General features: G+C 48.8%; 1 protein-coding gene across 9 annotated transcripts in view; it reads right to left on the bottom strand.

Moving 5' to 3' along the window:
* Positions 1 to 25554, bottom strand: part of DTNB (dystrobrevin beta) — a 367922-nt gene that overhangs the window by 78171 nt on the left and 264197 nt on the right. For 7 of the 9 annotated variants that reach the window (XM_090031193.1, XM_090031196.1, XM_090031199.1 and 4 more), the window contains 2 exons: positions 16886 to 16982; positions 10586 to 10606 (listed from right to left, as the gene is read on the bottom strand). In XM_090031193.1, the coding sequence (XP_089887319.1) occupies positions 10586 to 10606; positions 16886 to 16982 (118 nt within the window). The remainder of the gene's footprint in view (positions 1 to 10585; positions 10607 to 16885; positions 16983 to 25554) is intronic. The other 2 variants (XM_090031197.1, XM_090031201.1) reach the window with 1 other exon arrangement.

Raw genomic sequence — 25554 nt, 5'->3', positions numbered from 1 at the left:
TTCTACCTAGCACTTAGGATAAATCGATTCCAGGTATGACTTCACTTTCCTAGTATACCATAGCATTTGTGCCAATATTAGCACATGTACAATTGTTTTGGTTTGCGGTGCATGTGTTTTTTGAATATTGGTTGTTTCGGTACAGCATTCATCACTGTGTACGATGGGGAAGCGTTGTCGTAATGGCTAACGTGAAAGAATATTTGCTCATCATCAGTGCGTTCTCATCATTTCCAGGGTCTCAATACATAACATTTCTGAAGCAGTAACATAAATCACTGCAGCTTTCTTCTAGGTTTCCTTATCTTTCTGTCTGTACTGTTCAAATCAGCCATAGTTACAAAACAGTCAAGAAAACTGTGATCTTAAAGATCTTTATCCACTACTACACTGGGTTCATCAAATACAGGGTCTGACACCTTTGTTTCCAATAGGAAAAGTAGCACAGAGTCATAGAAAATGAGGGCTGAAGGGACCACAGGGGGTCATATCTAGTTCAGCCCCCTGCTCACAGCAGGACCAGCCCCAACTACATCATCCCAGCCCAGGCTTTGTCTAGCCAGGTCTTAAACACCTCCAAGGATGGAGACCCCACTGCTGCTTTGGGTAACCTGTCCCAGTGCTTCACCACCCTCCTCGTGAGAGAGTTTTTCCTAATATCCAACCTCAACTTCCCTTGCTGCAGCTTGAGCCCATTGCTCCTTGTTCTGCTACTTGCCCCCACTGAGAATGACTCAGCCCCAAGTAGGCTGGTGTGTAGCCCTGATGTGGGAGCATTGATGAAGATATCCTAATGCAAACTCCTACAGGAGGTGGACTGCACTGGCCTACATCTGAGCTAAGTGAAATGTAGCTCATTGTGATATTTTATACAATCAAATCATGTGGGCACAGGCTGTGCTTTGTACCTGTACAAATCCCTTTAATATAAGCAGGGGCTGGGTGTGTGCAGGGAACACAGAACAAACTGGAGTGGAGGTGGTGATTCTGAAGGACACCGCTTACCTCAACAAGATATAACTTTACAGCAAGTAAGAGAGCAATTTCTGTTCGAGGGGATGATTTTGCTGCATTAGAAGATACATGAGTGCTTCTGCTACATATACAGTGTTTGAGTAAGATGCTCCAGGAAAAGACAGCACTCAAAAAGAAAGAAGGTAAAGAGAGGGAAAACTTCTTGCAGGGGAGAAAGCCAAAGCAGAGCAATAAACTCTTGTGTAGAAGATGATGAAATGAGCCCCAAATTGCTGCCATGTGCTAGCAACCTTTGCCCAGTGAAATGGATTTCATGTGAGGTCAAGAAATCCCAAACTTCCATTTCCTCATCACCATTAATAAGGGCCAGGTGCCATATAAACCCCGTGCTGGATCCAGATGTCCTTCATGTGGCTTTGATTACCCCTCCATGCTTGGATAATGACAGGAGAGAAGGTATTACAGATGCACGTTCAGGCGCATTTAGCACTGCTTTCTCTGGAATCACTGCACAGCATCAGCCTCACAATCTTTCCATTTTACTGGAGGTTTAGTAGGACTCGAGCATGAAATCACAGCTCAGGCAGCTGCAGCGGGAGTTTTTCCGCGCTCTCCCACTAACTTGTCTCTGCTTGTGGTGAGAAGAAACACTGTCCAGTGCAGGGGTTCTCAACCTTTTTAGAGATGAGGCACCCTTATTCAACTCGAGGTACCTTGCTAATTAGGCAGCACCTCATTTTGAACACTCCTGTATCACAGCGTTTACCTCCTTGCAGGCAGGGACAAGCCGGAGCCTGCGCTTGTCTCCTCGCACCTTGAGGCACCCTTCCGAAGATCCCACCGCACCCTGGTTGAGAATCACCGGTCTAATGCCACAAGCGCTGGGTCAGAAGCCAGGAACTTCCCAAGTCTCATTTTAATTGCACCGCTGCCTTGCGGCCATCGCTCAGGCTCAGTTTCCCCATTCTCTGGAGCAGAAAGAATAACACCCAGGTCCTCAATTCCCAGAGACACGAACGAGGACTTGTATTTAGAAGGTTGTATGAAAGCGCTGAGCAGAACCAATATCTGCTTATGGCATTTGTAATACTGTGATTAGTGGTATTTATGCACAAACCCTACGCCAGAAGCTCACCCTCCCAGGGAATTACTATGTACCTGGTCATGTGCCTAAAGGATGACAGCATGCTGTCTGCCTCACCCTGGATTTCACTGGATGCGAGCCCAGACCAGGAGATCCTCATTTTTCTACTAATACGTGTAATAAAGGACTCTGTTTCAGAAGGGGCGATACCTAAGGAGTGCAGGTTCAGCACTCGACCTAATTCAATTTGTGGCCTCTGCTGAGGCAGCCAGGCAAGCGGATTGCAACAGGCCCGCCCGTGACATGAATACTTTCCTACTGGGGAGCAGGCTTGCAGGGGGCTGTCTCCTTGCTACCATCAGTTTGGGTTATTTCTGAATTGATGAGCACCAAAGCTCCCTCGCCTGCTCCTCTCAGCTAGGGCATACCCCAAGAAATGGTACTAGTCCCACTCCCTACGTGGTGGTGGTGAACACTTGGGTGTAAGCAGGTAACAAACCCCACCATTAATAGCAATGTGGTGCAATTTGCACATGACTGCTATAAGCCGACTTAAATTCAGACCAAGCAATTAGAGGGATGTGCACAGAAAACAATTCAAGCAAGGAAACGGGCATGCACACACGTATACTGCCATCTGCAATGACCGCTCTTGCAAAAAGCAGTTGGTCATGTCATTCTTTCAAGCTTGTACTTTCAACCTCCATCAAGTGCCATCTACCCTGCCAAGATCTCCGTCAATAAAAGGCCTGTTCTTCATGGTAGCACAAGTCTGGTTTTATACGTGGACCTATGGAACGAGGCTGCACTAAAACACCAAGCGTCTGTCCCCACGCCTGGTACACACAGTTCGCAAACTCTCCAGAGTCCGAGGCACAACTGGCCAGGACTACACCTGGAGCAGCCTCCCTCCCTCCTCCCCCTGCACCTCCTAGCTCCGGGAACAGGCAGAAGCAGCAGCTGAAGTTCACCATTGCAGAAGGGAGATGTCACCTCATTTTTTGCCGTGATGCTCATGTTGAGTGGGCAAAAAACTCATGGTTTTGGCACCAAAAACAAAGGTGACATCCCCTCCCAGCAGCAGCAAACTCCACTGCTGCTCTGCAGATGCATCTGCCAGACTGCTCTGCGCTCACGGACACACAGCCCTGCTTGCAGCTGCGTGTGGTGGGGATTGAGTTGGGAGGTGCAGGGGGCAGGAAGCTGAGGTGCCCCAGTCCATCCTGGGGGTGCTTCCCCCCAAAACAGGGCCCAGGGCTCAGGCCCTGCTCACCCACCCGTCCGTATGCTACTCCAGAAGGGCTACACCGTGCGCTGCTCCGGCGCTACCACATCTGTCTGCCAGGTGTGTGTGCAGTTTACCAAGAACCTGCTCAAACAGCAGTCCATACAGGAACATATAATTGTCAAACAAAATTTGGTAAGTCTAGTATTTTTCAGGGGAGGTGGGGGTAGGAGACTGCTTATCTGTTGCTTGAAAGTTTTAAACCTGGTTATTAAAAGAGACGCTTTGGTTTGAAAGTGAAGGAAGTGGCCTTCCCTTTAAAAGTGACAGCCTTCTCTCAGGGAAATCTGGGAGCTGCAAATGAAACAGTTGGGTGAGCCCAGCTATGCAAAAATGGCAAGTCTCTCATGGCCTTAAACCCCCATCTGGCAGAAATAGTTCTGGTCCAAGCTGCTTGGACACCTCCCAGACCCCACGAAACCTCTGCTGTTACCAAGGTTTTCACATTATTGAACTAAACTGAGAATCCTGCCTTGAGCAGGGGCTGGTCTGGATCACCTCGGAGGTCCCTTGCAGCGCTACTGCTCCATGCATACCGATGCTGGAGTGCATCCAGGCTCCAGAGGCAGGCTCAAAGCTGTATCTGACCTGCCTTGCCTCTACTAGCAGGGGCCAGGTGCAGGTCTTGTGCTCCCTTGAGAGCAAAGGGCTGTTCCCCACTAGTGCTGCCACGGGCATTAGCAATCCCAGGAGGTGGACGCCGGCCTCCCAGAGTTCACACTAGGACAGGGTGGCTCTGCACGGCCGCCAATATAGATCTGGCTTCCATTAGGAATAATTGAGCCCCAAATTATGCGCATTTTCAAGGACTCATAAGTGGCTATTCTGTTTTAATGAGATGCTTGTTGATACCTTCTGTTGAGTAATCGTTTTCACTGCATAGACGTCTTGCAGGATGAACAAGAGTAACAGTAACATGAAATGCAGGAACATACAATATCCTTTACCAGAATACGACACCCTTATCTACTCTGGGGGCTCCTGCTGCTCTTAGATGGGTTTTTTAACATTTATTAGCATCATAATAGTACAAAACAAACCTTGTGACATTTGCTATTTCTCTGATGATGTGTGACCCCTTTTAGCATGATCAGCCCATGATTTTCCGTAACACTGACAACGGCGGAGCGACGGTGCTGCTGTCATCTGCACAGAACTGAATTCTAACATGAAAGCGCTGACGCTGCTTCAGCTCTAAACCTGTTTGCACATACCTATGCTTTAAAAAAAAAATTCTTTAGGATTAGCATTTCCATGCTGGGCCCCTTCTGAAAGTGAATCTGTTTTGAAAGTAGCAGCCATTCCTCCAGCTGTTTTTGAGTTAGACCAGCATGAACAAATGTGCTTTGCCCAAGGATAAAACAATTCCAGCCATGCTGCTTTTGTGCAGAGCTTTGTGCAAAATGGCTGCAGGTGGAAGTTGGAGCCTGGCATGGGCATCGCTCTCAGGGAGGGCAAGGCTCGGACAAAGTCGTGTCCATCACAAGCTGCGTTGGGAGCACGCAGCCCAACGTGGCATGAAGCTGAGAGGCACGTCATTCAGAAAGGACGCACGTGAAGGGGGCACGTTGCAAGAATGACTCTGATCTACGACTGCTGACTCCGAAATCCCTCTTCTGCCTGGCATTTTCATCTCCTCATTTTACAAGCACCATCCAGGATGCCGGCAGCTTGGGATTAGAGGAAAGCAGGAATTCCCTCCCTCCTGCTTTGTGCTGTGCACCTGACAGCACTTCCCGCGGGGCAGTCGGTCCTGCTGTCTGCGTCTCCAGTAGCAGAGTGTGACCGGGGTCATTTCAGGGCTCAGAGCAAATGGCTGCAGCTCCCTTCAGGAGAAGGTCTATTATTTGCTTGTTGTCCCCTTCACATGGGCCGCTGACGGCTGGCTCCTCAGCACTTGCAGGTAAGCTCCTGGTGACAACTCGGAGAGCAGCCTGGTCCGAGGTCTGTCTCCTTCCTGGCCAGCCACACACGGCTGCGTTCTCCTCTCCCTCCGGGGCCGACACCTGCTGTGGGACAGACCAACACCCCCCTTCTACCCTCCGCTCGTAACTCTTTCCTGCATGGCGTAAGGAGAGATTTCCCCTTGTGAAAGCACCTAAAGCACAGTCTGGAGACATCAGCTTTCCCACTCCCAGGGAAGCAGGCTGCATTTCGGGGCCTACGCTGCCCTACCAGCTGGGCCGAGTGGGGGGGACAGGTGTCATGGCATTGCTCAGGGGCTTGTGTCCTTTATGGCACTTAGCCATATTGCATGGCAGTGTGATGACAGAAAACAGGCACCTGAGACGGTGGTAACAGGGTACCCTCCATGGCCGACTTCACAGCCAAGCCATCTCCTTGAATACAGAATAAGCCACCTCCCAGGAAAAGTGCTCCTGACTAATGAATAGGACGGCGTGTTCCTTGACACCGATATCTTGCAACAACATGGCCTCCAGCCCAGAGGATGAACTCCTCTGAGACGGGCTGCCTGCACATATCATTCCTACAGATCTAGATGGCTGCTCCGCAAACCCCCAACCTGCAGCGCTTCCTGGGGCTGCTGTACTCTGTGCTGCTACAATGCAAGCACAAGCTCTGCAGGTCCTGAGGACCGCTGTGCCCATTTCCTTGGGTCTGATGTTCAAGGTTCGCACTTAAGTGATGAACAACAGGACTGCCGCTTCGCCAGCATGTACCCAAAGCAGGCACCTCTGCCTCTCCTTATTTTGCCTTTACTGCTGGCTGCAAACCTTAGTGGCCAGAGGATGAGCCCCACTTTCTCTCCCAGTCATACTACAAATGATGGTCACCTAAGTAAGCCAGGGCATATGGCCATGTGGCTGGATGACGTGGCCTATTAACTGCTGAAAGGCATAGCTTATAACTGACAGGGACTATGCACAGCAGGGGAAACAATTTGTTCAAGGATTCAGACATAAGAAGGATTTGCCAATGCCCTTTGGTAAGGTCCAGGGGGGCAAGGTCCATCGAGCAGCCATCCATGCCAGGCATGGCACACACGTCACACGTGGAGATGGCATTCAGCTGGCGGCAACGTAGGACTGGGTGAGGTGCCATTGGGTTTGGATACGAGCATGATAGGACTCTCCAAATGCTTTGGGATGCCTCAGCAGCTCCCCGCTCAAACTCAGCACGGTGTTCCCATTGCACAACTTGCAGCATCTTTCTAGGGCCAGGCCGAGGCATCTCTCTGGCTTGCTGCTCTGGCTTGGGTTTGACACAGCAGTGGGTTATCCTGGTTCACTTCAACAGGGGCACAAGAACTGCAGAGAAGGCAGGAGCAAGTCACTGTGCTGGGACTTTTTGTGCCAGCTGGAGGGTACATGAGCCCTGCTGACTGAAGAGAGAGGCCCTAGCTCCAGCTCAAGTGGGCTCGTGGTATGAACACAGTGCCTGGACACTCACTCCAGGCTTCTGGGAGGTTTGCAGGGTAAACCTGAGTTCACTTCTTATTGCGATGCACTGCCTTGCCGGCTGTGCTGCTGCCACAAGCCACGTGAACACATGCTTGGGCATCCCCCCAAAGGGTAACTGGAGGACCCAAACACCTGGTTTAAACACCCAGGAGTGAGCTCATTTGTCACATGCCTGGTTCTGAGCCGGCTGGGCACTAAAGGGATGCCCTCTGTTGAAAGTGCCCCGGTCCCTTCTCCCAGGATTGGAGCGGGGATCGGACTGTACAGGCCATGACTTTCAGTGCCCTGCTGAAATGCTCCACATGACTGTCAGTTTGACAGTAGCGCACTGGGGTCCATATGCTTTTAACCTTTAGTGGGCTAACTCCTTCAACAGCTGTGACGTGAAGAAGGCAGACGTGCAGCTTAGCATCTACCATGATACACCTCCTTCTTAGCTTGGTTGTAGTGTTCGCGGGGAGCAGGGTGAAGGTATCCTTTGATATCCCTGGAATATACCGACACAATATTTTCCTCCAGGGAGCTGGTTCAGCCCAGCCATATCCATTCAGTGCTTCTGAGACTCTTTTAGGAGCATATTCAATGCTCTGAGCATGAGGCAGAGATATGATTGATTCCCTTGGCAATCTTAGGATTAGAAAATATGGGTCAAGACCATGACCTAGGGTTTCTTCTTGAAGATATGGCTGCAGCTCTAAGAGTCTGGTCTGTCCTTTTCCCATCGGGCTGCCCTTCTATAGGAGGCAGAGCCTCTGAGTCTGGATTTCAATCTGTGCAAGTTGGCCACCAGATAAGGATCTATCATTTCCCTATTTATCGTAGCCAACTGATCCTAGGTTTGGTTTTGGAGTCTCTCCTCTGAGCAGCTAATCTCTCTTTGCTGCCCATGAGTATGTGAGCAAAGTGCTCCATCAGGAGCTTCACGCGATGAACCCGGTTTGTACTCCTGGCTTCAGCCACACTGCCGCCAGCAATCCTGCAGCTGTGAGGCCACAGCGCTGGCCCGCGCCCTGCAAGAATACAGCTGTTTCCAGAGGTTCTGGGGGTGGCAGATCATGGTGACACCCATGCAGTCCAAAATGGCCACTTTGAACTGTGTATAGTCCTGGGCCATCTGCATGCAGCCTGTGCCATCCTGGTGAAATACATAGCCAAGAGGACAGGCCATTGCTCAGGTAGAAACTGGGCTGCTGTAGACAACTGCTCGAGAGCCATAAAAATAGGCAAGGAGGATGCAGAGTGATGTGCTGGGACCATCTTTTAAGTGTTACTGGCACCAGTGGAGTTGGCAGGGTGTGCCTGGGGCCTCTGTCAACGAAGGAAAAGCAGAACGTGGTGAACCGGGTGGTCCTGCTGTTCCTGTTGCTTGGCCACCACATCCTGGATTGGCTCCGGCTGCTGCTGGTGTCACCGAGCTGCCTGATGGGCCTCCATCATCTGCTCCAAAACCCAACCTGAATTCTTGCTGCCAGAGCGCAGGCAATCACCCCGCCAAGCCTTGCAGGGCGAGGAACTCCCGACCTCAGGGGCCCCCTCCCCTTCTGTGTGGCTTGGATCATTTTCCTCATTCTCCACCCAAGTTCTGGATGTGGGACAAACCGATGCTGGGTTCCCAGCCAGGTGTAAAGTCAAAACTGTTTACATAGTCACTGGGGACCACTGAATCCAGAGCAGCCCTTTAACCCTTCCCAGGCTGTCAGGGGTCCATGCACCCCTCGCAGAAAGACAAGGTGACTGCAGACCCACCACACTGAGCGAAGGGACTCTGGGTGAGTGTGGGGCTGAGAAGCGCAGTAAATTGATTTTCTGGCGCTGGCTAGATTCTGTCGACGGTATCTCCTGCCCTCAATCTGCCAGCCCCCGTACTTCTGAGACTATTTATATTTACTGGAATGAATGGTTGAAGGCAGAACTATTGAAGCAAGCTGGAGAGGCCAATCCAGAGCCCAGAGAGCTCTCAAATGTGAACCAAACCTGCCCTTCTCGGTGGAGAGGCACTATCACCACTCTCCTGCTGGAAACTGCAGCGGTCAGCATCCAGCCCAAACGCTAGGTCCTTGGCCAAGTAAAGCATCACCAACCGGGATCTGCAGTGTCTTCAGACTGCACTGCTGCATTCAAGACAAGGGCAGCTGCCATCCCCTCCAGCGCATGCAAACCAGGCACAGCACACAGATTATTTCCTACGTAATAACACTGTGGTCTTTGCCTGGTCTGAGTCTGGTTACCCCTGCTCCACATCCGCTTCGCCTCAGAAGCCCTTTCCCAAGGCAGCAGGCCTGTGCCGTGCAGTCATGTGCTGCCAATGTTTTAGTAAGAACTCCTCCAAATATGTCCTCCCATAGCCTCTAACAAACATCATCTCCCAAGGCACATGTAGTGAGGGCTGGAGGGAACAGCAACTGGGGAAGCTCTTCATTTATTTTCACGCTTAAACCAAAGCCTGTCCCCAGGATGAAAGCAGCAGCAGCAGGAAAACAAATTAGCATGATGCTGCACTTCCCTGAGCGTGTTTATTCCTGACAATTAGCCACAGTGAGATAATGATATATAGCCGCAGCGCTCAGCTTGCTCAGTCTGAAGGGGGAGGAGAGCAAAGACCTTGTATGGGTGCCTTGGGGGTCATCTTCCTCCAGGAAATCCTTTGCAAATACCTGCCGTTTGGTGCAATCTGGTCTGTTCCTAAGGCAAACAATTTGTTCCTCAGAGGTATGTTTATGAGCCCTGGGGAAGTCTTCTTGACAATGGTGATTTAGCAGCATCCAGAGAAGGAGTGAACTCCAGCAGAAAGCGGGAATTCGCTGCAACCTTCCTATCAATTTAGTGGCAGAATTGTAATGAGGGGCCCCCCTAGAGCCGTCAGGAGCCAAGGCCGGTGGCTGCAGGAGTGGGAAGGGGCTTCATCACCAGGCACACAGCCCAAATGTACATCTCCTTACAAAAAATAGATGACGAGCGTTTTAATGTCAGCAAGGAAGGCGGCAGATAATGCACAACCCCCCCATGCGAACAAAGAGTTAACCCTCCCCCTCTGCGCACGCACAAGAATGTATAGGGAGGCGCTGACGACCCGACCCGATCCGATCCGTTCTGCCGGAAAAACGACACGGCACATACGGCTGATCCTTAGGAAGTCAGAGGGCTCCCTCTGGAGTGGATTGCAGAGTTAACACTGGATGGACATTTTAATGGGAGGTAATGGAAATGGAAATCAATAACACAGCAGATGCACCCGTGTCTCTCGTTAGCTTGCATGTTTCGTTTGGAAGGGGCACAAAACAGAGGAGTCCAGTGAGACTGCATCAGGGCTACATGACGAAGCCATGCCTTGATTATTACACTGTTAATTAGTTTTCATGCATGGACTTGTGTGTGGCAAACAGGCGAGTGAAAGGTTACCCAAGAAGACAAGAAAGCTGGTCCCAGCATGTGGAAAGACTCCAGAGAAACTGCCCCCAAATAAGGAGTAAAGCAAGCTGAGAATCTGCATTTCCGTCCAGGTGATCATGCACATTTCTAAAAAAAACACACCAAAAAAAAAACCCCCAAAGGAACACGCTCACTGGTCATGGACGCATGGCAATAAGCTACTTAACTGGAGAGAGGAGGAAAATAAGCTAGCAGAAGACAGGAACATGCTCAACTGGGAACCCATGAATTCTGGCCGGGAATTTTTTAAGAGGGAAAGACTTCTTGCACTAGCAACAAACAGAACCAAACCCTACCGCACGGTTTATTTGCATACAAACCCAACAGGACAAAAAACACTGTGCTTTCATGCAGAAAAAAAAAATCAACTACACATTCAAGTCAACTTACTGCCTGCTTTTGCTCTTCTTCCTACAAATGTCGGCAAAAGAAAAGGTGAAGAGAGAAACAGGAGAGGTTAATCGTCACATTAAAGGAAATATAAACTCACACACACCACAGATCAAATGACACAACGGGCCCATGGCAAATTGCAGAAACATCTGTAGACACACAAGGAAACAGGGGACTTAGAAACAGCAGCTGTGGGGAGAAAGCGGAGATGCGGTTTGCTCCACAGCTGTGTAAATGGTGCGGCTGTGTTCATGAAGGGTGAGACACCGAGCAGGTCTCACAGCAAACCTTCCCTTCCCTGAGCTTGTACTGGCTCCCATGTTGAGCTCAGAGGATCCTGCTTGCCTGTACCCCGCTTTGAGACCTGCAATCATGTAGCCAGGTGGGGCTCAACTCAGCCCGGCGTGCTGGCTTGGCCCAGCTCCAAGGCCTGGATCAGGCCCCGTGCCCCCTGGGACCCGTGGGGAGCCAGCGGGCCCAATGACACAGCTCTGTGGGCCAGGGGTTGAGCACCCCTACTGTAAAGCATTGTTAGGTTTCCAAAAATGACAGACAATTTTCTACCAAAAAGGGTACTGTACCCAACATGGGGTAGCTGCATGTTGATGTACAAAAAGGAATTAATCCCAGGCCTGGAAGCTGGTGTTTTCAAGGGCCAGTGTTTGTGACCGAAATATATTCAAGATGAGCAAACACAGGGCAGTACCAACCAGCAACACGTCATGTTCATTAAGAGGTACTTGCAAAGGTTCCCCAAAGCAGAAGCAAATCCAGAGCAAAACCAACTGAAAGGAAAATGAAGACAGGAAAAAGTGAGAATGAAAAGCATAAGTTTTTTAAAAGAGTTTCTCTGATGGCCAAAAAGCCCTGCTACCAGAATCAAGAAAGAACACAAATTTGGCTAAAAGCTCACTCTAGTTCAGTGATGAAGTGTAGGCAGCACTAGGATAAAACAGAGATGCGTGCAAAATGCAAAATGCAAAAGGGGAAATAGTGATTAACATAAAATATAAATTAGAAGTTGCAAAGGATAGCAAATTGATAGGGAAAGTTAAAAATAGCAGGGAAAAATGAATGGCTGGCAGGGAAAAGGACAGGAAGAAGGAATTGTATTAAAAGTGTAAGAGGACCACAAGAAAGCGCAGCAAAGGTACATGACCCTTAGCAGGTGAGGAAGGGCAGAGGGGTATTTTTGTTCTATTTGGGGAGCAGAAATGAACTGAGAAGGAGGAGAGCCGGGTTGCTTGGAGCTGCTGCGAGGAGAGCTGGTGAGGGAAGTGCTGCGCCAGAAGCAGGGGTGCTACGCGCGGTGGGGTGGACCCTCTCACAGCCTGGGGGTGTCTGTCTGCACCGGTGCTTTGATTAGAGGAGTCAGTCTCCTGTGGCTGTGGCTGTGGCTGACTGGAGTGCGAGCCAGGTGGGCTTTGTTCAGGGTGACAGCTTATGCTCACGCTCTTATAAAATTCGTGAACAGAAGAGAAGCAAACAAAACAGGTTTGCCTGGGAGTTCACCTGGGAGCCAGGAAGTTTTTGGTTTCCCTTCCCATCCAAGAGGGGTGGGGGACAGAGGTAGTTAGCTGTGCCATTCTGAAATTAGCACAAGGCAGGAGCTGTTACTGAAGTGTTTAAGGAGGTTTTCTTATGTGGTCCAAGAAAGCGTGGGCAGTGATGGAACAGATGCTGTGAGATGCACAGGATGCATCTCTTCTATCTGCTTCCTGGCAGACATGTGCAGTGTTGTCTTTGCTAAGTGCAAGCTGATGGCTGCACTGGAAGAAGAGGTTCAAGGCTGGAAGGCACAACTATCGTCTCCTTGTAGCAGAACAACAATCTGGAGAAGGGCTAACAGCGCCCAGTTGTGAAAAGAGGGAAAAGGAGGATCTGGGGAAATACAGACAAGCCAGCCTGACTTTGACAGTAGTAGGCAACCATTGATGTGCTGGATCACACTGTATGCCTGAGGTCTAGTCGGGTGCCTGATGAATCCGCTTGTGCCACGTTGTACAACCATCACACCATGACTTTTAGACAAGAGTACGGAGGAGCAGAAGCTGCCCAGGACCTACCATCTCCCCTTTAGACCATCAAGACCAAGACCAGATGTTGAGTGCCTCTGCCAGAGAGCAACGGGTAAGAACTGCTGCTGACTGCCAAGCACCCCAGCAAGGGTGCATTTCCATCCCTTGGCCTTTCTCCAACCAAGGAGTACCCACAAGGCAGTGGGGGATAGGTCTTGAGGTTCCCTAGACTAGCCTTTCTCTGGAGGGTGCGACACTGGCATTTTATAGGAGCTACCCCACCACGTTGCCACCAGGCCCTCCAGTCAGATGCTGTTTACGGTCACAGTCAGAACCAGTGACTTCAATACTTGCTAAGTTACAAGAGAAAAGGATAAAATATTCAATTGGTATCATCTGGAGGAGGAAGCGGTGATCGCTCACAGCCAACGGAGATTTGTTAAGCATAAATCAGGCCAAACCACTTGATTTCTTTCGCAACAGGGAAATGCATTTGGAGGATAAAGTCAATACAGCGTACATACTACGCCTGGACTCAGGTTTTTGACACAGTCCCTTGTGCCATTCTCATGAGTAAACTGGAGAACTGTGGTTCAGGTAGAATTGCTGTTATGTGGCTGCATAACTGGTTGAATTACCACAAGCAACAAGTGACCATTAATAGATGGATGCCAGACAGGTCAGAGGCCTCAAGTGGGGTCCCCAGAGGAGCTGGTTTTGGGTTTGCTGTTAACATTTTCATTAAGGGCTTGGATACAGGAGTCGACAATTAAAGATAAAGAGTCCTCCCAAGGCTACTGTCCTCAGGGAAAGCTTAGTTGGCTTCTGTAGCCAGCGTCCAGAAGGCAATCAGGTCTGGCCCCTGTGGATATCCCAGTCCAAATGATTAGGAACCAACCCATTTACAGCTGAGTCACCTGGGGCTTGGCTTTGGTCCGAATCCACAGCAAAGCATGAACTTGCCCCTTTGGAGCCAGAATGAGATGCCTTAATTACTCTGTCACAGCACACTGATCCAATCCGCAGATGGGAGGGGCTGTAAAGGCTTTGAAGGAGAGGATTAATATTCAAAGGACCCTTGATTCATTGGAGAACTGGCTATAGAAAACAAAATGAAATTCAACAAAGACTAATGTAAAGTGCAATATATAAAGAAGAAAAAGCAAACGTACAAACAGAGAACAGCGCATAACTGAGTTGGCAGTCCATCCTAAAATAGATTAAGAATTGAATAATGAACAGATCTTGAAAAGTAGTCATTAGTGGGGAGATGTATAAATAGGAAGGTAACAAATAGGAATAGGAAGACTTTTACACCTCTGAGCAGGGCGTTGGTAAGACTGGGCACATCTACATGTGCATTAATGCACTGTAATTACTGTGCATTAAATTTAGTACCTGTAACAACAGGTACTAACTGCATGCACAGTACTTGGCTTTTGCTGTGACTTGCTAATGTACAGCAGAATTAGTCTACTGTGCTTTCAGCATCTCGTGTAGACGCACCCGCTGGATAAACAGAATGCTGCATATAATTCTAGTCTCCACATTTTAAAATGGGTGTTGAAAAATTGAAAAGGATGAAGAAACAAGTCCCAGGGTGATTCAAGGGGGAACAGAATACATCACTGTGAGAAGCTTAGGGAGCTCCATCTGTTTAATTTATTAAAGACTGAGAGGAAGCTTGATTACAGCATATACATGCCTCCGCAGACAGGAAAGCTGAGCCCTGAAGTTCTCTGTGATACAGCAAGGAGAGGCATAACAAAAGCCACTTGCTGGAAGCTAAAGCCAGACACAAAGTCGTAACAGTGAGAGGAAGAAACCAGTGCTACAAACTCCCAAGGAAGGTGGCTGATTCTCCACTGCTTGGTGTCTTCAAGCCAAGACTGGATGACTTGCTGGAGGAGTCTTTAGCCAAACGGAGGTTGTTCGTGAGAGCCTGGAGAGAGATCGCCAACGGCGCTCCTGGAAAACTCTCTGCATCCAGTGGGAAGATCACTGCACAAACGCCAGTGTCCTTCCTAAATCCGGTGTTACCAGCACCAAGTCAGTGATCCTTGAGCATCAACTTCCCCAGACTGGACATTGCGTGTGGATGCCCCACTCTCGACTCTCAAAACAAGTGCTCTGCTCCTAGCTTAGCTGTGACTGGAGATCTCGCAGCAGCCAAAGGAAACTCTAGCAGACGGACGCCAACCTCAAGAGCTGGGAGGAGCTGGCTGCCAACCGACCTCCATGATGCTGCAACCTCAACTACATGGCAGCCCACTTTGTGGTAAAGCATCTTGTCCTCAAGACATGAGAGAGCAGAGGAAGGAAAAGGATAGGAATCCCACCTTGCAGACTACTCTCCCTTGGGGAAAGACCTGCAACTTCTGCGGACACATCTGTGGCTCAAGGATTGGACTCTTAAGACACCTCAAAACTCATCAATGAGCTGTGGTAGAGACGATCCTCAAATTGAGGGATTGCTGCTGCCACTGATGAAAGTTACTGGACTCATCCAATGTAGATGGCAATGTTTACAATTGGAGTTATGGGGAGAATGAATTAGTGAGGGTATATAAAGTGCTTTGAAGATAAACGTTTGAAGGATGAACTCAGCGTACAGGCCTGTTACTATGTTAATAGAGATTTAAATTTTAAGCCTGTTTTGAAAAGGTTACTGCACATATATAAAAAATGAACTTCAAATAGTTGGCCATTTAGAAATGCAAAAAAATCAAGCACTTTATGAAAAAAGGGAATTCTACTTGTCAATTTTTAATTGATATTTTCCTATAAATAAATTATAATTGACATTTTCAAAGCGCAGAGTGAAGATGAGTGGATTAACAGGAGTCCCTAAATACCAAAATGAAATAAAATGTAGACCTTTCTTGATGAGAGTCAGCACTAGAAAACTCCTACCTACCATTAATCTGCATAACATCCCCATAAAACCCTAGGCTAAATCCCCCAAAATAAGATGGGGTGTATGCAGGCTCTTCGAGACCAATATGGATGCAAGGTCCCGCACTCAGAGCACCTTGCCACTCCCCTTCCAAGTTCATGGTAGCTGTGCAGTGGCACTTGCTGCTAATTTATTTTGTTTACATCTAAAGAATAAAAACCCAGGCCAAAAATGTTCACTTTTGTTTCGGGTGCACAATTTCAGAGATCTCGTGATTTGCTTTTCAGAGGTGCAGGACAGCCAGAAGTCTGGCTGAAGCCCACAGTAGTGGCATGTCTTCAACTCTGCCAAACATGTACCAGGAGTTAAACTGAGCACCCTGCGCACTGAGGTATGTGAAATCACCCGTCACAGAGAAAAAGTACAGGTATGATCTGCATTGTGTTAACAGCTACAGGCATTGTGCTAGGCACTGTACACACACATGTCAAAGATAATCTGTGCCCCAGAAATGATTCATCCTAACGAGGGCTTGTCAACATGGGGAGGTTAGCTCACTACACATGCTGCCGAATGGCTCCCAGGAAAGATGCATTTTCCAGAGCATTCATATCTGTATGAAGAGCTGTCCTGGCATTGCTGCTGCACCACAGAATCACTGCGACTAAAATGAAATTCCTTCCAGATGCAGATAAACTCTAATTGCTTGGGGGTGAGCAAGCTGCATCTATAGCTAATCTAGATGACCTCGTGTTACCTTTCTGACCCTCTCCCCAACTCTAGACCATGGACTATGTTTTCCTGAGTGTCTGTATGTCCACTAGGCTGGTCCCAATCCAGACATAAAATAATAATGTTTACACTTCCAGCGAGGAGAATTTCAATGTCCAATGCTGGACTCAGCTTGGATGGGCTCCAGTGGACCCCCTGCTAGGCAGGCAAGAAAATGAAGGCTGCTAGAGATTGGGAGCCAGTGCAGGGCCTGGGGCATGAGTGTAAAACTTCCCTTGCAGTTCCCCCTGCCACACAGGCAGGAGGCTGATTTCTGTAAGGCAGCATCCGCAGCTTCCAGTTTCAGATTTGGCCTGGAAAAGTGTCATCATTACCCAGGCCGCGGATGTCTGGGTAAGCCATGACCAAATCTGCCATTCCTCCCTTTAGGTCTCCCAAACCAGCGGGCAGTCAACAGCTTCAACATGGGAAGCAGCAAGCGGAGTAGCCGTCCTTCCTGATATGGACTCAGCTTTGCATACTCATCCCATGGTTTACAGGCTATCTCTAATGACGAAGCCAGCGCTGTGGGAGCCACCGAATACAACAGGAACAAAGCTTGGGTGCACAGACAAGAAGGATGCGCTGCCTTTGTGCCACAAAATTGCTTACTTTGAGTAGTTTCATTAGCCCTTCAAGCTGCACCATCAGCTCCCTCCTGCTTTCTTGAAGCGCAGACATTCTCTGTTCCAGTTCGTCCTTTCTCTGCCTGTTTCAATTACACAGAAGAAAGTGTCAGAAGAGAAATCCCGGGTGTTTGAAAGGCACTTCAGGAAATCCACATTGTCGACTGACATAAACCATGTTTTAATATTTCACTTTACTTGATACTACCGCCTTACAGTTAACAAATTAAAGGAAAAAATAACACAGAGACCATAATCCAGCCTATTATATCATGAGACACAACAGCCAGGCTTCTCATTATAAAATCCAAAGACCCAGAGTCAGGACTATGATAGTGGGGAGCCTATTTTTTTTGACCGCTGCATTTTAAAAAGAAAGCCAGCATCTTTCTAATGATGCTGTTAGACACAGGCAGCCAGCAGATCTTTCAGACCAGTAAGAACGAATTATCAAAAAAGGGGAAAACCCTGCAGACTGCTGGAAGAAAGAGGCAATGGGATGCCAGTAGCTTGACCTCCAGATCTGCAGAGCTGCATCTACCCAATAATCTGACGCGTAACCCCTGAAACATCTGGTCAAACAGAACTCACATTTATTCTAACACGTTTCTCTTTTTGGGGTATCAAATCATTACATGGCTAGGACTCCCTACAATGAACACTAGTTTTTCAGAGATTTGAGAGACAAATCAGCCTTGTGGTTTGAATTTAAAGTTTCGGAAAGAATTCAGACGTTTTTTACTATAAGGACATATCTAGGATTAACTAGCATCAAATGCTGTTAGGTTCAATATCTGGTATGATAAAAAGATGCATTTAGCTTTTTTCTTTGAGCAGACATGGCTCTATAATAATGAGCAAAGTTACTGATAAAATAACTAATTAACCAATGTCCATGGCAGAAAGAGCTGTGTTAGAAGAGGATTTTTTTATACATTTGTGGTGGCTTTCCATCTGATGATTTCCAGTCCACGGTTAAAGACAAGATAAATTATACCACAGGCAGACTTTGCTCTGAATCTATCAATTTTCCTCTTGCATCTGTACCCTCTGATAAAATGGAACAAGGAACTTACTACACAAGTCATTTTAGCAGCCAAAAACATGATAGCAAGGGCCTAGAAATGAAGCAGACCATCAGCGGTGTAACATTGAGGCTGGCTGGGCATCTCTGGATGGACTCCTTTCGATACTGGCATTTCCCGAGAGACGTCTGCCTACTGCAGAACACCCTGGCCAGCCCCCATCAGCATCTTTTTATACGTAAAGTATGTGACAATGATTGTGAACTGGCATATCGTAGAAATAAGGGAAGTTAAAGAGTTGGCTGTGCTTGCGTGGTCACCCAAAATGCATTAACAAAATCCAGCCAGATTTGACACTGGAGGCTGATATGGTTTCTCTTTCTTTCCTGAGCTCTTTAGTTTTCAAGTTCATCTGTGTACGTATAATTACTTCCAACACACCATTCGGAAATCAAGCTGATATTCTGCGATGCAGCGCATATAAAATAGGTTAAAAACCAGGTGCCAGATCTCAAAGCATTATTGTTAATGGAGAATCAGTACCAAATGCATGTACTTCTACTGTGTGCCCACAGATAACTGCTTTCAGCTTCGTGTTATTCAGCTTCATTAGCAAGAAAATATTTATAAAGCTGGTAAAGTTTGCAGGTGACAAAATACTGGTAGATGGATGTGGACAGGTCAGCCCTGCACAGCCGGCCCTGCATTGGCTGGTCTCTCTCTCTCTAGTGTTAAAATTGAGTTTTGATAACAAGTCCAGAGCTGTAGCAGACACCACAGGACATGGTGTTATTTCTCCAAGGAAGGACTATACTGAGCAGTCGTTTACTGTCTGATCACTTCTTTAAAGCACGTTCTTGTACCACGGTTTCTTAAAGTTGTCCTGCATGCGTCAGGTCTGTGCGTCTGCCATGTGAGGCACAGATACGATTATTGATCACCCACTGCTTCTGTGGGAGAAAGCAGGCTTGCTAATGACAGCTTCATTTTCTACTCCCACATCTGCCATTCACTGGGCTTTCCTGGCTAAGCCTGTTGGTAAGCAATGAAACAACATGTATTTTAATGCAGTCGAATGTCAGGTGGTAACATCTAGAAAGCAGATAGGCAGGCCAGATGAACTGGCATCTGCATCCTAGAAGGCAGAGGCTTTGCAGAAGAGTTAAGAAATAACCAAATGAAGAGGAGCTCCCGGTGCAGAGCGGACTAAAGTGATCTTTGGATCTTTAAAAAAGGGAGGAGGGAGGATCTGGGCAACTATAGGCCCGTCAGTCTTACCTCAATCTTAGGGAAACTCTTTGAGAAGATCCTCAAGGAGCACATCTGCAATGGGCCGGCTTCAGGGATGATGCTCAAGGGCAACCAGCACGGTTTCATTAGGGGCAGGTCATGTCAGACCAACCTGATTGCCTTTTACGATCAGGTCACAAAAGCCTTGGATGCAGGTGTTGCTGTGGATGTAGTCTTTCTGGACTTCAGCAAGGCCTTTGACACCATCTCTATAGGCCAGTTAGTCTCACCTCCATCCTTGGCAAAGTCTTTGAAAAAATTATCAAGGCTCACATTTGTGAGAGCCCGGCAGGACAAATTATGTTGAGGGGAAACCAGCATGGGTTCGTGGCAGGCAGATCGTGCCTGACCAATCTAGTCTCTTTTTATGACCAGATCACAAAACGCCTCGACGCAGGAGGAGGGGTGGATGTCGTATACTTGGACTTCAGGAAGGCCTTTGATACGGTATCCCACCCCATACTGGTGAACAAGTTAAGGGGCTGTGACTTGGATGACTGCACAGTCCGGTGGGTGGAGAATTGGCTGGAGGGTCGCACCCAGAGAGTCGTGGTGGATGGGTCGGTTTCGACCTGGAAGGGTGTGGGCAGTGGGGTCCCGCAGGGCTCGGTCCTTGGACCGATACTCTTTAATGTCTTCATCAGCGACTTGGACGAGGGAGTGAAATGTACTCTGTCCAAGTTTGCAGATGACACTAAGCTATGGGGCGAAGTGGACACGCCGGAGGGCAGGGAGCAGCTGCAAGCAGACCTGGACAGGTTAGATAAGTGGGCAGAAAACAACAGAATGCAGCTCAACAAGGAGAAATGCAAAGTGCTGCATCTAGGGAGGAAAAATGTCCAGCACACCTACAGCCTAGGAAATGACCTGCTGGGTGGCACGGAAGTGGAAAGGGATCTTGGAGTCCTAGTGGACTCCAAGATGAACATGAGTCGGCAGTGTGACGAAACCATCAGAAAAGCCAATGGCACTTTATCGTGCATCAGCAGATGCATGACAAATAGGTCCAAGGAGGTGATACTTCCCCTCTATCGGGCGCTGGTCAGACCGCAGCTGGAGTACTGCGTGCAATTCTGGGCGCCGCACTTCACGAAGGATGCGGATAACCTGGAGAGGGTCCAGAGAAGGGCCACTCGTATGGTTAAGGGCCTGCAGGCCAAGCCCTACGAGGAGAGACTAGAGAAACTGGACCTTTTCAGCCTCCGCAAGAGAAGGTTGAGAGGCGACTTGGTGGCTGCCTATAAGTTCATCAGGGGGCACAGAAGGGAATTGGTGAGTATTTATTCACCAAGGCCCCCCCGGGGGTTACAAGAAATAATAGCCACAAGCTAGATGAGAGCAGATTTAGATTGGATATTAGGAGGAACTTCTTCACAGTTCGAGTGGCCAAGGTCTGGAACAGGCTCCCAAGGGAGGTGGTGCTCTCCCCTACCCTGGGGGTCTTCAAGCGAAGGTTAGATGTGTATCTAGCTGGGGTAATGTAGGCCCAGCACTCTTTCCTGCTTATGCAGGGGGTCGGACTCGATGATCTATTGAGGTCCCTTCCGACCCTAGTATCTATGAATCTATGAATCTCCCACCCCATCCTCATTAAAAAATTGGGCGACTGTGGCACTGATGCCTACACAGTCAGATGGATTGCAGATTGGCTGAAGGGTCGTACTCGGAGAGCGGTGGTGGACAGGTCATATTCGACCTGGGGGGAAGTGGGCAGTGGGGTCCCCCAGGGCTCGGTCCTTGGGCCCGTGCTGTTCAATTTCTTTATCAGTGATTTGGACGATGGGGTGAAAAGCAACCTGTTTAAATTTGCTGATGATACCAAAATTTGGGGTGAGGTGAGCACGCTAGTAGGGAGGGAAAGACTGCAGCAAGACCTGGATAGGTTTCAGGGGTGGGCTGACACAAACAGGATGCGTTTCAATACTGACAAGTGCAGGGTGCTGCACATGGGCAGTAGTAACCAGCAGCACATTTATAAGATGGGAAACTCCCTTCTTGAGAGCACAGAGGCAGAAAGGGGTCTTGGAGTCATTACTGACTCCAAGATGAACATGGGCCGACAATGCGAGGTCACGGTTGGCTGGGCTAACCATACCTCTCACTACCCAGGGGACAGCTGGATCCTGTGGGCTTGGCGGATTCCTCCTCCAAGAGGTCAAAAGCCGGAGGGGCAATGCAATCCTGTAGCCTGGGTTCTGGTCCTTGCTGCTAGAGTTGCTTCTGGTTTTTACCAAAGAGTGCCTTCTGCGATGTTCACAACCCATCAAGGTGGCAGGGGCTGGACCCTGGGACCTCCCTTCCCGAGAAGCCCCCTCCTTGCTGCGCCACAAAGCTATGCTCCCTTCTTTCTTGCTGCTCACTCCCAGCCCCATTAAGTGTTGGCTGCTCAGAGCTCCAATATCTGCATGGAGATGGGCATGGTGAAAGTCTCTTGGGCAGGCTGAGCGAGGAGAGCAGCAAGGGTGGTGTTGTGGTGGGGTCTGCTATAGACCACCAGACCAGGACAAAGTGGTGGAGGACGTTTCCTCAAACAGGTAGCAGGTGTTTCCTGATCACAGGCTCTGGTTCTCATGGGGGGCTTCGATCACCCCGACATCTGCTGGGAGGGCAATACAGCAGTGTGCAGGCAATCCAGGATGTTTTTGGAGAGCGTTGGGGACAATGTCCTGCTGCAAGTGTTGGAGCGGCTAAGTAGGGGTTGCGTTCTTCTTGACCTGCTGCTCACAAACAGGGAAGAATTGCTGGGGGATATAGTAGTGGACGGCAACTTGGGCAGCAGTGACCATGAGATGACAGAGTTCAGGCTCCTGAAGAAAGGAAGGATGCAGAGCTGCAGGGTAAGGACCCTGCACTTCAGAAAAGCACATTTCGACTTGCTCAGGGAACTCTCTTGACCTCCACAAGTTTTCAAAAAGGAAGCTTGCAAGAAATGGAAACTTGGACAAACAACTGGGGAGGAGTATAAGAGCATTGCTTGGGCATGCAGGGATGAAGTCAGGAAAGCCAAAGTGCAACTGGAGTTGCAGCTAGCAAGGGATGTGAAGGGGAACAAGAAGAGTTTCAATAAGTGTGCCAGCAACAACAGGAAAGTCAGGGAATGTGTGGGTCTCTTACTGAATGGGGGGGGGGGCAACATAGTGACAGATGAGGAGGAAAAGGCTGAAGTGCTAAATGCCTTTTTCACCCGAGTTTTCACAGGCAACACAGGGCAGCACAGTTTGGGGCGGAGGTGAGCAGCTAACAGTGGTGAAAGAACAGGTAAGGGACTATTTAGAAAAGGTGGACACATACAAGTCCATGGGGCCAGATGGGATGCCCGAGGGTGCTGAGGGAGTTGGCTGATGTGACTGCAGAGCCACTCGCCAAAAGAAAGGCATGTAGATGGAAATGGAAGAAACGTACAACTGGCACCACTACTGGAGTGGAGATAATGCAGAAGGAAAATACATCACTGATATGGACTTAGGCCATGCTCAAAAAGGCTGTGAACTCATAAAGGTAAGGAACTTAAAAGTTGATTTCCTGACAGTATGAAAAACAGTAAAACATGAATAAATAGATGGAGAGATATTTTAATAAAAACAGATGAGGGAATTTTTTATGGATAGATTGTGTGGGGCAGTACCCAGGATCTAATTGGTAGCTGGTATCAAGTGGAGTGCCCCAGGGGTCGGTCCTGGGGCCGGTTTTGTTCAACGTCTTCATCAATGACCTGGAAGATGGGATACAGCGCACCCGCAGCAAGTCTGCAGATGACACCAAGCTGGGAGGAGTAGTAGATATGCTGGAGGGTTGGGCTAAGATTCAGAGTGACCTGGACACATCGGAGGATTGGGCCAAAATCAATCTCAAGAGGTTTAGCAAGGACAACTGCAAAATCTTCCACTTAGGATGGAAAAATCCCATGCACTGGTGTAGGCTGGGAGTGACTGGCTGGGCAGCAGCTCTGTAGAAAAGACCGGGGGGCGACAGGGGACAAGGAGCTGAACAGGAGCCAGCAGTGTGCCCTTGCTGCCAGGAAGGCGACCGGCATCCTGGGCTGCATCGGTGGAAGCGCTGCCAGCAGACGGAGGAAAGGACCTCTTGGGAGCACAGAACATAGGACAGACTGTCAACTTGGTCAGCATTTTCAAGCTTGGGGGCCCCTAGGTACATATGTGATTCTTCCCCTCAATTCAGCACTGGGGAGGCCACTTCTGCAGTCCTGTGTCCAGTTGTGGGCCCCCACTACAGAAAGGCTGTGGACACGCTGGAGAGAGTCCAGTGGAGAGTGATGAAAATGGTTGTGGGGCGGAGGGACAGGGCTGGTGAGGAGAGGCTGAACGAACTGGGCTGATTGAGTCTGAAGAAAAGACCGAGGGGGATTGAATAGCAGCTTTCACCTCCCTGAAGCGGGTTTCAAAAGAGGATGGAGCTGGGCTGTTCTCAGTGGGGGCAGATGATAGGACAAGGAGCAATGGGCTCAAGCTGCAGCAAGGGAAGTTGAGGTCGGATATTCTGAAAAACTCTCTCATGAGGAGGGTGGTGAAGCACTGGGACAGGCTGCCAGGAAAGGTGGTGGACTCTGCATCCTTGGAGGTTTTTAAGACCCGGGTAGACAAAGCCTTGGCTGGGATGATGTAGTTGGGGCTGGTCCTGCTTGGAGCAGGGGGTTGGACCAGATGTGATCTCCTGGGGTCCCTTCAAACCCCAATTTTCTATGATGTTGTGTGTGCCCCCAGCATCAGGCAGTCACTGAGAGTGATTTGTACCTGCCAGATCCAGTGACTGGAAAATGAACCAACTGACCAGGACAGACGAAGGCTAGCAATCAGGCACACACTTTTAACAGCGAAATTAATTAGCTATGACATCACCCACTAACAAAGGAACACACTGGATTCCCCTGGACTGAGGTTCTATAAATCAAATACGAACGTCTAAGAGATGCAGCACCTCACGCAGAGGACATGGGCTTCACCCAAGTATCAGTGGCTGGCGCTCTCATCTGCCTTCTGTAGCAGGTCAGCTTAGACTACTAGGGTGGCTCAGTCTGGCCTTAAAACTTTTGAACCTGTGATTCCAGCACCAACTCTCCCATTTCCCAGAGCTAATTATGAAATTTAACTTGTGACTGGCTCAAATGTAAGGTGCAGAAGGGTAACTTCCGGTCCTGATCTGAAAACTTCAAGAGATGGAGAAGAGATGCCTTGTTTTTCATTTGAATTTGTGTGTCATTAACATCCAGCCGTGAATTCCTTTAATGCCCAGGACCTTACACTCTGTAATCGAGTCACTTCCACTTCTGATCAGCTACACAAGTTGAATTCTTTTAAGTTCTTCCCTGTAAGGCATTATTACCATCCTTGCAATCAAGCCGTGGGTCTCTTCTGCATGCTCGTCAAGTTTTCAGTGCCCGTTACAAATATGGATACCGGAACTGTATGCAGCAGTCCAGTATCAGTCCCAGCACTGTTTACACAGCGAAAATCATTTCCCTAATGCTGTTCACTGTTCCACTGGATATGTTTTCAAGGATTATGTTAACTCGTAGTATTGCCATAGGAGGTAATGATCCATTGCCCGTTCATTATGACCCCTCACAGCCCCCCATCCTGTAGAAAGGCTGCAAGGATACTTGGGTGAAGCCCATGTCCTCTGCATGAGGTACAGCATCTCTTAGACATTCATATTTGATTTATAGATGTGTGCTTTTCCATTTGTCTGTATGAAAACACATAGTGTTTGTATGGGACCAGCTTATAAAGTCAAGTTGCCCTGCACAACTGCCTCATCTTCATCATTATTTATCATTCTGCCAATCTTTGTCATCTGCAAATTTACCAGCTGATATAAAATATCATGACTGATATAAAATATAGATTGCTCAGGAAAGCTTCTGACCAGCCTAGAAAATATGGAGCAATTTGCAGGGGAGAGGCTTCATCGGGAGGTATGGGGATGTCCATTGGCCCTAGCTCTCCAGGCTGGCTCTCCCCAGTCCACTCCAGCCTTATCATCATGGAGTTCAATGTGCCTCCAAGTACAGGTGTCTTATTAGAGAGCACAACCAGCACTCCTGGGGTTGACAGCAATGCAGCCCCAGGACTGAGGGGGTGTCAAAGCCACACAGTCCCTGATGCCCTTCTCTCAATCTGCAGGAGAAAGAGAAGGGAAGTAACAGAAATCAGTGCTCACAGCAGTGGTCTCTTCCTTTCCAATTCTAGGAGCCAGAGTGGAAATAACTGGGGGTCAGCCCAGCCCTGTTTGGCACAGGAAGCAACTTGCCACATTCAAATGTTCTCCCAGCTGCACCCAGCTCAGCTGTGCAAGTGGAGACAGCTCTGGTGAACTTTGGGCT

Source organism: Crocodylus siamensis, chromosome 1 (genome assembly GCF_052110815.1).
Source record: "Crocodylus siamensis isolate JL-2025a chromosome 1, ASM5211081v1, whole genome shotgun sequence".
Lineage (NCBI taxonomy): Eukaryota > Metazoa > Chordata > Crocodylia > Crocodylidae > Crocodylus > Crocodylus siamensis.
The sequence above is the reverse complement of the archived record's forward strand: the minus strand, read 5'-3'. Positions and strand labels throughout refer to the sequence as shown.